Source organism: Eublepharis macularius, chromosome 1, assembly GCF_028583425.1.
Source record: "Eublepharis macularius isolate TG4126 chromosome 1, MPM_Emac_v1.0, whole genome shotgun sequence".
Taxonomy (NCBI): domain Eukaryota; kingdom Metazoa; phylum Chordata; class Lepidosauria; order Squamata; family Eublepharidae; genus Eublepharis; species Eublepharis macularius.
The window spans coordinates 41,842,973-41,855,628 of record NC_072790.1 but is presented as its reverse complement, the minus strand read 5'-3'; the positions used below and the strand labels follow the sequence as shown (position 1 = coordinate 41,855,628).

The following is a 12,656-nucleotide window of genomic DNA, read 5'->3' as shown; positions in this document are numbered from 1 at the left end:
CCCCACTATTCTGCCAGCTGCTGACGTCATCTCAGTGGCAATCTAGCACAGAGAATGACCCTCATTCTTCTTCCTGATCGGGCAAGCGACTAGCTATTCATCACACACCAAGCTCCAGGAAAACATGGGTGGCAGACCTCGGGGGGGGGCCTCTTTTACTTGACCGAGCAGGAAGAATGGAGTATCTTGGAAGTGTATTCCTACGAGAGAAGTACAAGTTCAGTCCACTAATTAAGAAAAGTCAAATGCTTCATAAAATTGTGTTCTGCTCACATGAGCAAATTAGCGGGTTGATATAGACAAAAGAAAAAAAAAGAGAAACTGTGTGTGTTCCTTCCCAACTGCCCCACGCCAATAAAATCAAGTCACACCAAGCTGATATTGTGTCTTAGAAAACCCTACATGCTGCTAAAGTGTAAGGAGAGATGGCATGGAATTTACATTCACCTCTGGATAAGTTTAGGCAGGTGTCCCTGATGAAGCACATCAATACAAATCCATTTTGCTTAAATAACAGTCGTTGTAGAACCGCATGTGTTAAAAGACCTTACACCGAGGAGAGTTGTTACCTCCACCCCCTGCAATAGGAGCTAGTTATTAAAATTTTAGAAAAGCATCACACTTCTTAAATGTAAATACTTGCATTCCGTTAAGGAAATGTGAGAGTACTGGACCTCAAAAACTGAAATATGCTAGGAGGCAGCAGTGTCTAGTTATTAGAAATCTTCGGGTGAGAAAACAATTAAAAGAAAGGGCTTTATCACAGGCATTTAGTAAAGGCTGCTGCTCCTCCTGGGAACCAAGTCTTTTCATTGGGGTGTGGGGAGGATAAAATGGGAGGTGAGAGAACCACATATCCCACCCTGAACTCCTTGGAGGAATGTGAGATAAAAATGGAAAATGTAACTGACAGACAGTTCTGTTCCATCCTGCGCCTTACTGATTCCCTTTCCCTCTATCAACCATTGCCAATTACAACAACGGAACAAAGGTTTGCAAAGCCTGTTCTTTCCACATGAAAAGAAGACAGTCTTGGAAAAGAAAACAGTCACCAAACTACATGTAACATGTAGTTCCACCCAGAATAACCAACGGAGCTATTTAGTTTGTATTTCAGACACAATGTGGTATAGCAGTTTAAGTGCCTGACTAGAATCTGGTAGACACAGGTTCAAATCCCACTTCTGCTACTGGCTAATCTTGGTCTAGTAACACTCTCTCAGCCTAACTAGAGGATTGTTGTGAGGAGAAAACGGGAAAGGGAGAATCATGTACACTGCCTTAAGAGAGGAAATGTGGGACAACAATGTACGAGGGAGATTTATCTCAAGAGTATTTTTGAATGAGGCTATGAAGCTCTAAAAGGATGAGCGATCACTTTGGGGATTTTAGTTGTTGTAGATTTTCTGGTGCTACACCTCTGAAGATGCCAGTTGCAGCTGCTGGCGAAATGTCAGGAACTACAATGCCAAGACCATGGCCATACAGCCCGGAAAATCTACAACAACTAATGTTCTCTGGCCGTGAAAGCCTTCGACAATACTTTAGAGATTAATACCTCAACAGTTCGCTGGTGTCCTCTTCAAGGCTAGAGGCTACGGCATGTTCTCTGCTCTCACAAGCTGGTGGCAACAGTAGTGAGTCGCCAAGCATTACAGTTCCGCCAAGGTCCAGATCTTCAAATAATTTCAGATCTAATAATTGAGCAAAAAGATAACTTCAATGAGATTTGAACAGCATACAACAAATTTGGACTGTATGTTGGGGGAGGTTTACAGCAATGGTGGTCCTAGAACTATTGACACGTAGGGCTTGTCATATGACCCAGTTCCAAATCCCACCACACGCTAGAATAAGAGAAATCTGCAAGATGGGGAAACAACTACACCTCCAAATCCATGCTATAATCCAGATCCTGTACAATCCCATCTTTAAAAGGACAGAATTAAAGCAGTGTGTGTAATCTATTTGCATCACAATGCAGATATATCACTACAGTTTGAGGGTCTTGAGTGTCTCTGATTGTTTAAGCTACGCAGTACCCTCAACAAGATTTCAGCAATTAGAATACAGACGCTAGTAAGCAAGAGTTGGGCAATTAACCCAACCAGGTTAATCCGATCTGCAGTTGGTCCGATCATTCTAAAGGTGTTTCCAAGACAATCATACACAGCTGCTTTACATATTAAGATTTACCCACACAGAAGTCACTTCTGTGTAGGAAATTTCAGTCAACCCACATGCAGATCAGGGCAAGAGACTCCTATGTCATTGCTGTATGCATATGAACAGGGAAGCCACAACTGGTCAAATAAGCAATCTTATCCTTGCAGATTATTTTAGCCATATGCTCATATTCCCTTCTTAGGAGCCTGTGAACTTCAAGAATGCCACTTAGTAAACGTACTGGGAACAGCATTGAGAACTTAACATAGTCACTTCTGTAGGAGTGGCAACAGAGATAAGCAAGAGCCCTTACATACTGGTAGGCAGGGCTTTTTTTCTGGGAAAAGAGGTGGTGGAACTCAGTGGGTTGCCCTTGGAGAAAATGGTTACATGGCTGGTGGCCTCGCCCCCTGATCTCTGGATCAGTGGTGCGGAGGGCAATCTCAACTCCCCTCTGTCTGGAGATCAGGGGGCGGGGCCACCAGCCATGTGACCATTTTCAAGAGGTTCCGGAACTCCATTCCACCGCGTTCCTGCTGAAAAAAACCCCTGCTGGTAGGCCATTATCCTTGCTTTCAACTTAACCCAACCCTTTGAACCCAAATCCAAATGAGTAGATGACTCATAATCAGGCCTAACATCCTATTATCACAACCAAGGTGAATCTGTTCGATTTTCTGCTGAAGCTACTTTCACAATCTTTTTATTGTCTGCTGCTTTAACTCTCTTCTTTTGGTATTTTTAGTGTTGCTTTATGAGGCTCTGCTGTTACTGGCCTGCTATTTTTTACTTTTAGTGTTTTGTTTTACGTTTTTAATCTTTGTAAGCTATCTTAAGTGTTATATTTTTATAACAGAAAGGAAGGATACACATTTTCTAAACAAGCATGAGTTTTATATGCCATGTGAAACTTCTACACTTACTTGGGGAGCAGACAAACTGCATTGTGAAACCGAATATAAATACATTTACTTTCTTTGGCTGACATTATCCTCTTGCTGTCAGTGAATGGAAAATCTTTAGCGGAGCCGAAGAGTTCATCATCCGGATCCAATTCTTCATCAAAAATTGTTAACTTGGACTTGTTTTCTCTGACAGGAGAAGGCAAGGGCTTCTTGGTCTTTTTAGATCTGAAGGTTGAAAAGACAAAAGAGAACATCCAACAGATATTACTAATGTTGTCAAGAAAACCTGGGCCGATTCCAGATGACTAACCTTAAGGCGCTTCATGCCGCCCTCTTCCGGAACGCGACGGGGAAAATGCGAAATATCTCGTTTCCTCGCGCGAGTTTTGCGCGTCATCGTCGCGCAAAACTCACACGAGGAAACGTGATATTTCGCATTTTCCCCGTCGCAATCTGGAAGAGGGCGGCATGAAGCGCCTTAAGGTTAGTCATCTGGAATCGGCCCTGGTGGACTTATCAAATGTAACCTGTTCACCATAGTATTTAAGTTTCCCCTTCAAATATACACATTCCGCTAAATACGGTAAAGGTCAATTGTGAAACTAGGGAAAATCAGATATGTCGTCTAAGGTCCTTGGAGAATGGGGTGGGGGGAGAATGCAATGGTCAATAAAAAAAGCACTGCTGAATAAGATCAAGAGTCCATCTTCCATCTAGACCAACATCCTGCTAACCACAATTAAAGAATCATGACAAAAGATTCCTCTTCTGTTGTTTTGCCCTCAGGATCAACTGGTGTTTACAGTACAGTATCTCAGGTCTGACTCCACCGTCATCAAATAGCCACTGATACCACTACCTTCCCTGAATTTGTCTAGTCCCCTTTTAAAGCCATCTAAACGAATGTCCATCACTATAGCTTGTAACAGTAAACTGCACAAGTTAATTATGCATTGCATGGAAAATGCTTCTCGCCTCTCCCCCCTCAACTCCACTCCAGCCATCTTTACAAATTAAAAGTAAAATAGAATGCGAGTGATGTCATCAGAGGCATAACCATAGTCGGGCCACTTCCATTCTAATGGGGTAGCCCCTGGAACAAGCAGTGTGGGGTAGTGGGTAGAGTGTCAGACTAGCATCTGGGAGGCACAGGTTCAAATCCCCACTCTGCCATGGAAGCTTGCTGGGTGACAGCCTAACCTACCTCACAGGATTGTTGTGAGGATAAAATAGAGGGAGAACAATGAAAGCCACTTTGGGTTCCCATTGGAAGGAAGGAAAGAAAACAAACGAAGGCAAGGAAAACCATGCACATCACCTTTAAATCCTTAGAGAAAGAGTGGGATAATTAAATGTAATATCTTTAGCAGCGAATGGCTTTTCAAGAGAGTAGCGGTCCACTAAAGTCCATTCAAAAGCCATCACAGCAGTGGCAGTCCCAGAACTATTGAGATGCAGGGCTTGTCATATGACCTGGTTCCAAATCCCACCACACTTGCACTCAGGCAAGGTCAGAAGTGGCCTATAACTGAAACGATCAGTCACCCATGCACATTCCACTGCGACAGAGAAAGCAATTTAATATGTTGCGAGCACAAATAAAGAACTTAACCACAGGTACAATGTTTGTAGCAACTGTACTAAAAATAAAACCGAAGTAAGCAATAGGGCCAGCAAGAGTCCAAGAAAATTCAATCCATATTTAACAGTTCTGTTAATACGGTTAGAATTCCTGCTAGAGATGTGAGAGTTCAAATGCTCTGAAATCAAGATTCCTATGAATTACAAAAAACATAACCCCGGTGACAATCATGTTTCTGTTGCTTTTTGATCTCTTAGCAACTGAAACCAAAAAAAGACTTGCTCCATATTTCCATATAAACTTCTTAATATGTTTGCCCAAGGCTGATCTGATGGGAAGAGAAAGTGTCCCATATTCAAGGGTTTTTAGAGATTCTTGAGACAACACGTTGGAATCATTCTGGAAAAAACTGCCCCTAAATTTAGATGTCCATCTTCAAAAGCTGAGCCTCTTTCATTGTGGGTTTCTAATAAGAACTCATTTCACGAACATGTCATTCATTTCAGTTCTTCACTAGTCCTATCCTGAAAGCTCAAGATGGACAGCAGAAATTTAAAACATGTAATTCCTAGATATAAAACAGTCTTAGTACTCTTAGTAAAATAAAACCCAAGCAAAACCTGCTAAACTCCATTAACGTGACCCCCCAAAAGATGGCCTTACAAAAATTTCCAGGATTAGGCGTTGGGAGGTCTCCTGGTGAAAGCTATTTTATTTCTTATGAAGTAGCCACCAGCGAGAATTCTTTCTAGGCATCTTCCAATAATTTTGGCACACAAATTGTATTTTTTATTATTTCATTTATTTTACGGCAACCCCATAGGGTTTGCAAGGCAAGAGACTTCAGAGGTGATTTGCCATTGCCTGTCTCTGTGTGTGACCCTAGACCTTCCTCGGTGGTCTCCCATCCATGTACTCACCACGATCAACCCATGTTAGCTTCCGAAATCTGATGAGATTGGGCTAGCCTGGGCTATCCAGGTCAGGCCATATGAAGTAAACAAAAGCTTATTATAAACATTTGTTTGGTCAACCTGCAACTTTCATTGGTTGTGGCACATTTCAGGTAAGCAATGCACTCCTCAGAATTCTGCTGTAATGGATTTCCACTGATACATACGGGGGACAGGCTGGCCTTTTAACTTAAAAGTTACTGGGGGGGGCACTGCCCTGGGGGAGCATTTCAGGGACCACAGCTCTGGTTCTTCCAGGGCTGTTTTAATGTCCCACTAAGCGCATCTGGATACATAAGCAAATGGCAGCCTAGGTGCCAATCAAAGCAAAAATGAGGAGAGCCTTCTCTTCACCTTGTGAGGCAAGAGGAATGTTGGGGGGGGGGAGATGTTATCTGGAAGGCTTAAAGCAGGTATTGCGCAAGGCTTTTCTACCACTGCCTCATCTTTTCCAAATAATAGCAGATTATCACAAGCTTTCCATGGAATCAAATTTAAAGAGCCTCAAAAATGAATTGACAATCTCTCTTCTGGTTGGGTTCACTGTCAGAAGTTCCAGGTGGAGGGATTCGGTTTCGTTTTCTCAGCCATGCCGGACGCTCCTCTCGGCTGGTCCGGGAGGAAACGACCGGGCACCCTGACCGGGCGGCTGATCCGCAAGGATTAGCCCCCAGGACTCCCAGGGAGGGAGCCAGGGTCCGGGACGCGGCGGGAAGAACTCCCCGAAATCAATGCGGGGGGGGGAATTGCCCGTTTGTCCCTATGGAGGCCGGCAGATGTGCGCGGCGCCTCGAGTGCCGCCGGGCAACGAGAAACGGCAAGTAAAAGAAACAGGCGGAAGCCTGTAAACAAGCGAATCCCTTCTGTTCTACAAGCGTTTGTGAAGGAGAGGTTGATCTGAAGAAGACTCGCTCTTCCCCTTCGTTGAGTTCCAGAATTTTGTTGGCGCCCCCCCCCCCCAAAATGGCAGCAAAGAAGCAAAGTCCCGCTCTCGGTAAGTCAATCTCGGCTACCTTGCAGAAGGGGGAGTCGCTCGAAGAGTTGGTGCGCAGGGCGGTGGTGGAAGCTATAAAACCCTTTGTTGACAAGCTGAACGAAACTGATCAAAGGGTGGGCTTAATTGAAAGCGAGGTGAAAACCATTAAGGCAGCAGCGGGGGGGGGCAGAAAAGTCTGCTCTGGAAAGTGCGTCACTTGTGAAGGCTACAAAAAAGGAGCTGAAGTTGGTGGAGAACCAGCTGATCGGGCTACAGGTGGAACGAACGCAGACAATTTTGCGTCTCCAAAACGTGAAAGAGGAGGAAAATGAGGATCTGTGGGATTTGGTCTCGGAACTACTGGCGACACCCGCGAGGACGACTAAAGAAGAGGTTAAAAGCGCCATTTTGGAGGTCCGTCGGGCTTCTTCAAAATATGCAACAAAGCGACAGTTGCCTCGTGAGATCATTATTGACTTTTCATCTAAAAAGATTCGGGACACCATCCTATATAACTCATACAATGCGGATTTGGACTTTATGGGTTTGAAAGTCAAGATTTTGAAGGACGTTCCATTTCTAGTCCGGAAACGGCGTTTTAAATATAAAAAGTTTGCAGCTCTTCTGAGGGACCATGGAATAAAGTACAAATGGTTATTCCCGGAAGGAATATGGTTCAGATATAAAGATCAGGCCTATAAGATATTATCAGAAGATCAACTAAAGGATTTTGAGAATAAAAACCCAGAACTCTGCTGCACCAAGAACGAAGAAAAGGAGGAGCCGGAGGGGGGGGAGGAGGAGGAGAGCATCGCAACAGCAGTTGCACAGAGAGAACTGCGTCCGGGACCTAGAAGGGGGAGGAAAGTTTAATCAGAATTTGAAATGTTTATTCTCTGTATGATTAACCACTCCATCATTATTCTATGGAGCTATTTTTGTATTATGACAGTATGAAGGGAAACATTGAAGTGTAGTGTTTAGTGTTTGTAGTTCATTCCCCCCCCCCTTTTCTTTTTCCACCTCCCTTTGTCCCTTCCCTCTCCCCTTTCCTTGTGATAGTCTGGTGTAGTGTTTTGTAGTTATGAAAAAAAAAAAAAAAAGAAGTTCCAGGTGGAGGTTGTCATTATTTGGTCTGGTTTGGTGTAGTGGTTAAGAGCGCGGGACTCTAATCTGGAGAGCCAGGTTTGATTCCCCACTCCTCCACTTGAAGCCAGCTGGGTGATCTTGGGCCAGACACTGCTCTCTCAGAGCTCTCTCAGCCCCGTCCACCTCACAGGGTGTTTTGTTGTGGGGATAATGACATATTTTGTTAACCGCTCTGAGTGGGCATTAAGTTGTTCTGAAGGGCAGTATATAAATCGAATGTTGTTGTTGTTGTTTAGCTGTGAATGTGAAGTGGGTTCCATCCCACCCCGTTTCAACATAGCATCGCGGAGCGTTTGTGTACCTTCCAGAGTTTATCTGGCTTTGATGTTATCTTTCCTAACTTCGCTGCGTTGGTTTTGGAAAGACTGCAGCAAAACTGGGGTAGATGTTGTGCAGACAGGACCCACCCACACTTGTGCATTTCCCTGCCCCAGTTCCCCACAGCCACATTTCCCCTCATGCCAGAAGTCAGTGTGGGGGGGTCTTCTTAATCAGTAACCAACATATCCATATGATGTGGTTGCGGCGAGTGCCGTCAAGTCACAGCTGACTTAAGGTGACCCCCTCCCCCCTGTGGGGTTTTCATGGCAAGAAAATAACAGAAGTGGTTTGCCGTTGCCTGCCTCTTCAACCCTGGTCTTTGTTGGCAGTCTCCCATCCAAGGCTGACCCTGCTTAGCTTCCATGATCTGACGGGATCAGTCTTGCCTGGGCTATCCAGGTCAGGGCATCCAGATGATATAGCGATATGTCAATTGCTGATTAAAGAAACTCCCCTGAAAAAGCCCCTGGATGACCTGGCGGGGGAAGGAAATGGTGGCCACGGGTGCCTGGGGCTGGGAAAATGCATGGAAACCTGCCATGTGGAAAATGTTGCTGTTGCGAATGCCTCTGCATTCACAGCAGCAGTTAGAGCTCCATCGCTGTGTGGAAACAGTCTCTGTCTTGAGTTACATCACCTTCAAGGACTGCGACAGGTGAAACTTCACTTCTGTCTATTCTGACCTTGAACATAATTGCCAGAGAACTTCTTGAAATGTAACGATTACACATCCCCTTGCTTACTGGGATGACTCGTGGCTCGTGATTTGTTATATAAAGTTCCTCCTCCAGATTCTGATGCTAAAGAGATGTGCTGTGCAGGCGGAAAAAAAACAGATGAAGGAGGACGCACACGGACATAAGCATTAACACTCGCTAAACATTTGAAAAATGTTGACAGCTAAATGCCATGAAAGGGTTTGTTAACATTCCTCTGCCGAGTCTAGTAATTTTTCCGGTGTGCTTACTTAATTTTGGGCTTTCTGGAATACATGGCTCACTATTCCAAAAGAACAACTCCGGACACTCAGATTAATGATTAACCACATTCTTTACATGCGGGCAAAAGCAGAAGGGGGGTTATTTGTATCCATGGCTCTTCCTACTGTCCCTTCCACAGAGACCATTTAGGACCAAACACTGCTGCTTACCAGAAATGCAGATTCTCTACGGTCAGGACAAATCAAGGAAACACCATTCCCACGTATCTGTATTTAGAAACTGCCTGCCCTCACCTCCCTCCCCCACCACGGTAAGAGTAACCAGCAGCGACATAAAATGTACACATTTAGCACATTGTGCTAATCCTTAAAGCCTTGAGGTTCCTGCTCCAAATAGGGGTGAGTGCTTACTCAAACTGCAGGAAGAAGGGATTAAGTTGAGGAGTCGAAAAAGCAGGACAAGAGGAATCCTTAAAAATGCCACGGACTGTACCCAGCAGCATGACATCATCAAAAAGAGCTCTCCCATGGGAACAGCCAAAAGCATTCTCAGCCTCCACGCTTCACTCAGCCGTTCCATTTATTATTAGCATGGTTCGTAACTTCCCTGAAGTTCTCTTAGGATAGGTCTGGCAACTTCACTTCGACACCTTTGAGCCGGTGGACTGAAAACAAAGCTCGGGTTCCCGTATCCCAGGATCATTACCGGGTCAATCCTGTTGTATTCTGTACAAACCAAGACCAAATTGCAGTTAAGAGTCGTGGTTTGTAGAACAAACCATAGAGCAGGGAGGTCAACCTTTTATAATGAAAGAGCCACATCATGCCAAAATCAGAGCAGATCAACAAAAGAGCTTGTATAAGAAAGCCCATCTGCATAACCGAAGTGTACAGCTTCACCTTATGGAGAGCTGACATGTTGATTAATAATCTGTTTAGTTTCTGCAGCCCAAACACTGGTGGTTGCAAATCTTTTATTAGGAAGTGGTACACACAACATCTCTCAATAAGCCATTAATATACATGGCACAATTGTTTTAATGCACTATCACAAACCTGTGCATGGTTCATAGTTGGATTACTGGCAAGTATTCACCTCTACCATTTCCCTTTCCATAAAGCATCTCTAAGAAGCCCTTTAATCCCATAAAAATCTTTGCCTGACATCCACATCACATATCAGGTATTCTAGCATCTTGCCTACCCCTTCATTAAAAAGGCTCTTCAAAAAAACAATTAAATGTTTAATTTTTTTCTTAAGAGCCTTTTTGGTTCCATACTGGTCCACATTTGGCTCTAGAGATGTAGGTTGCAGAGCCCTGCCACCAAGTACGGTTTATTGATGTACAGAATATGGTATATCCATTTTGTTAGTGGTGGTACATCCGTCCAGCTCGAGGAATCTTCTTTCGATCTGAAACATGAGACTCTGGCATCAGGAGAAGTCTTCTCGAGCTAGAAAGCAGTCCCACTACTAGCAAAACAGAACCACAGGATCCAGCCCATGGTTTCTTCACCAAAGCAGAGGTCTTTCATTATCAAACCACATGCAAAAAGGGGATGGGCATGAGAGGAACCTTGAAACACCCAAGGCTCTCCAAGGCTTGTTTCCGCTGTGACAAACCATGTGTGTAACTATGCCCATGAATTCTATCTCCTATAATGAGGACAGTTGCTCAGTTGTAGGGGATTTTAGTTTCTTGGGCCAAAAAATGGGTTGCCCAGCACTGATATACAGCAAACACATGAAGCATTAGCAGCAGAAGTCTCTGAGCCACTTAAGGACTTATGAAAACCACTTGGCTATCTTCAAATGAGCATCCAGTCTAAATAGAGTAATAGCCAGTGGTCTGGAAAGATATATTTAGACGAAAATATGCCAACCAAGACCAACCTGGGCTGCAGCTTTAAATGCCCCTACCTGAAAGTAAGTTGTAAAGAAATAAAGCAATCTTGCTTCCAAGTGAAACTTAAAATCAGGACTATCCCTAGTATTAGGCACCATGTAGCACCAGGTCTCGGGCGGTAGGTTTTGGGATACCATTAAAGGGTACCAAACAACATGTGGGCAAGGTTGCTGATTCTGTTGACTCCTAGCTCACAACTTGGTTCAAGTGCCCAATCACACAACGGAATGTTGAAAACTGGATCTCTTAGATAAATATGCCAATATACACATGAAGCTGTTTTAAGCCAACTCAGATGTTGGTCCACCTAGTCTAGTGTTGTCAAAGAAGGGATGAAGTAGACCTCTTCAGTAAATGGATTAAGAGCCTCTATAGACGAGACATCTTACACGAGGATGCTCGAGTGAAGAGAGACGCAATGTTAGCCAGGAACGGTAGGCGACAGAGCAGAAGGGTTCGTCATTTCACCTCTCTACAAAGAGCCGGGAGATCGCTCCTTGGAGGGTTTGTTAATTTCCTCTTCCCCCTTCTCTTCCCCTCCTGGTAGGAGGAGACAAAGAAGAAATAAACAAACCCTCCTAGGAGTGATCTCCCAGCTCTTTGTAGAGAGGTGAAAGTGACGAAGCCTTCTGCTGTCTCCCGTTTCCCGGCTAACACTGCATCTCTCTTCACTAGGGCATCCTCGTGTAAGATGTCTCGTCTATACAGACTCTAAGACTTCTTCTGAAGTTAGTTGATAAAAACATGATTTGCTTAATAAAAGTAACAGCCAAGATCCAAAGATCTGCTAAGCTCACAAGAGAGTTGCAATAGCCCAGACCAATTGTTTTTCCCTTTTCTTTTTGGAATAGCGAACCCTCTTGCCAAAACTGAGATGAATTTTGTTTTACAAACATCTCGGCACGCGGTGTGTGTTTGTCTGTCTGTGAAAAAGGAAAAGACAATGTATCCTACCACTCCACTTAGCCACCAATGGAAAAAGGCCTTCTTCCAGAGAAAGAGAGGGGAAGAGAAACTCTTTCTCAAAAGGAAGCCTGGAGGAAAGTGTCACACTTATCTGAGCAGAGCGGTAGGATATAAGCCAATATTTTTCTCTTAAATCTTCTCAGATGAGATAGACTGTTGTTGCTATTTTAGCCTGGCAGTAGGAAAAATGATGGAAAGCGGAATACTCTTATTAAAATTCAATTAAATGCACAGAGGCTGCTAGGTGCTGGAGTTATTAGGGGATTCTTCTCATAGGAGATCACTAAGAAAATGGAAAAAAGACAAACAGATTCTATGCAGGCTGCAATCCTAAACATAACCACTCAATTCAGCAGGAATTACTTTTGATTAAACATGCTTAGGATCAAACGGTATGTGTAATGCTTAGGATTGCACTGTCAATGTGGTTAACAGAAAGGAACTGGTTAAAAATTATTTTATTTACTTTATTTATAGCCCACCACTCTCACTGAGACTCAATATGGATTACAATTGTTTCTTTTTTAAAAAAAACAACACAATCATATTGCACAAGATATCTAATAAATAATGCGGTGGGTCCAGGAAATTAGAATCAGACAGCCCACATTCTTTTTTGGTAAATGCTCTGGAGTCTTTTCTCTTTAGAAAAAAGAGAAATTAGTCCAAGTTCATGCATTCCCTCTCTGCAGCACTGGAACATTTAACCAGCTCCATTCAGCCCAATAATTCCTTCTCACAGTGCTCCTGCTGCAATGGGCTTGCTCTGCTGCTCTTTTCCCAAGAGATTT

At 43.8% G+C, this 12,656-nt stretch overlaps 1 protein-coding gene across 2 annotated transcripts in view; it reads right to left on the bottom strand.

Annotated features, from left to right (window-relative positions):
• The window catches only part of HS1BP3 (HCLS1 binding protein 3), a 53,294-nt gene that overhangs the window by 15,237 nt on the left and 25,401 nt on the right, over positions 1-12,656 (bottom strand). For both annotated transcript variants that reach the window (XM_054974417.1, XM_054974412.1), the window contains exons 5-6: positions 3,139-3,296; positions 1,559-1,694 (exon numbers count right to left, since the gene is read on the bottom strand). In XM_054974417.1, the coding sequence (XP_054830392.1) occupies positions 1,559-1,694; positions 3,139-3,296 (294 nt within the window). The remainder of the gene's footprint in view (positions 1-1,558; positions 1,695-3,138; positions 3,297-12,656) is intronic.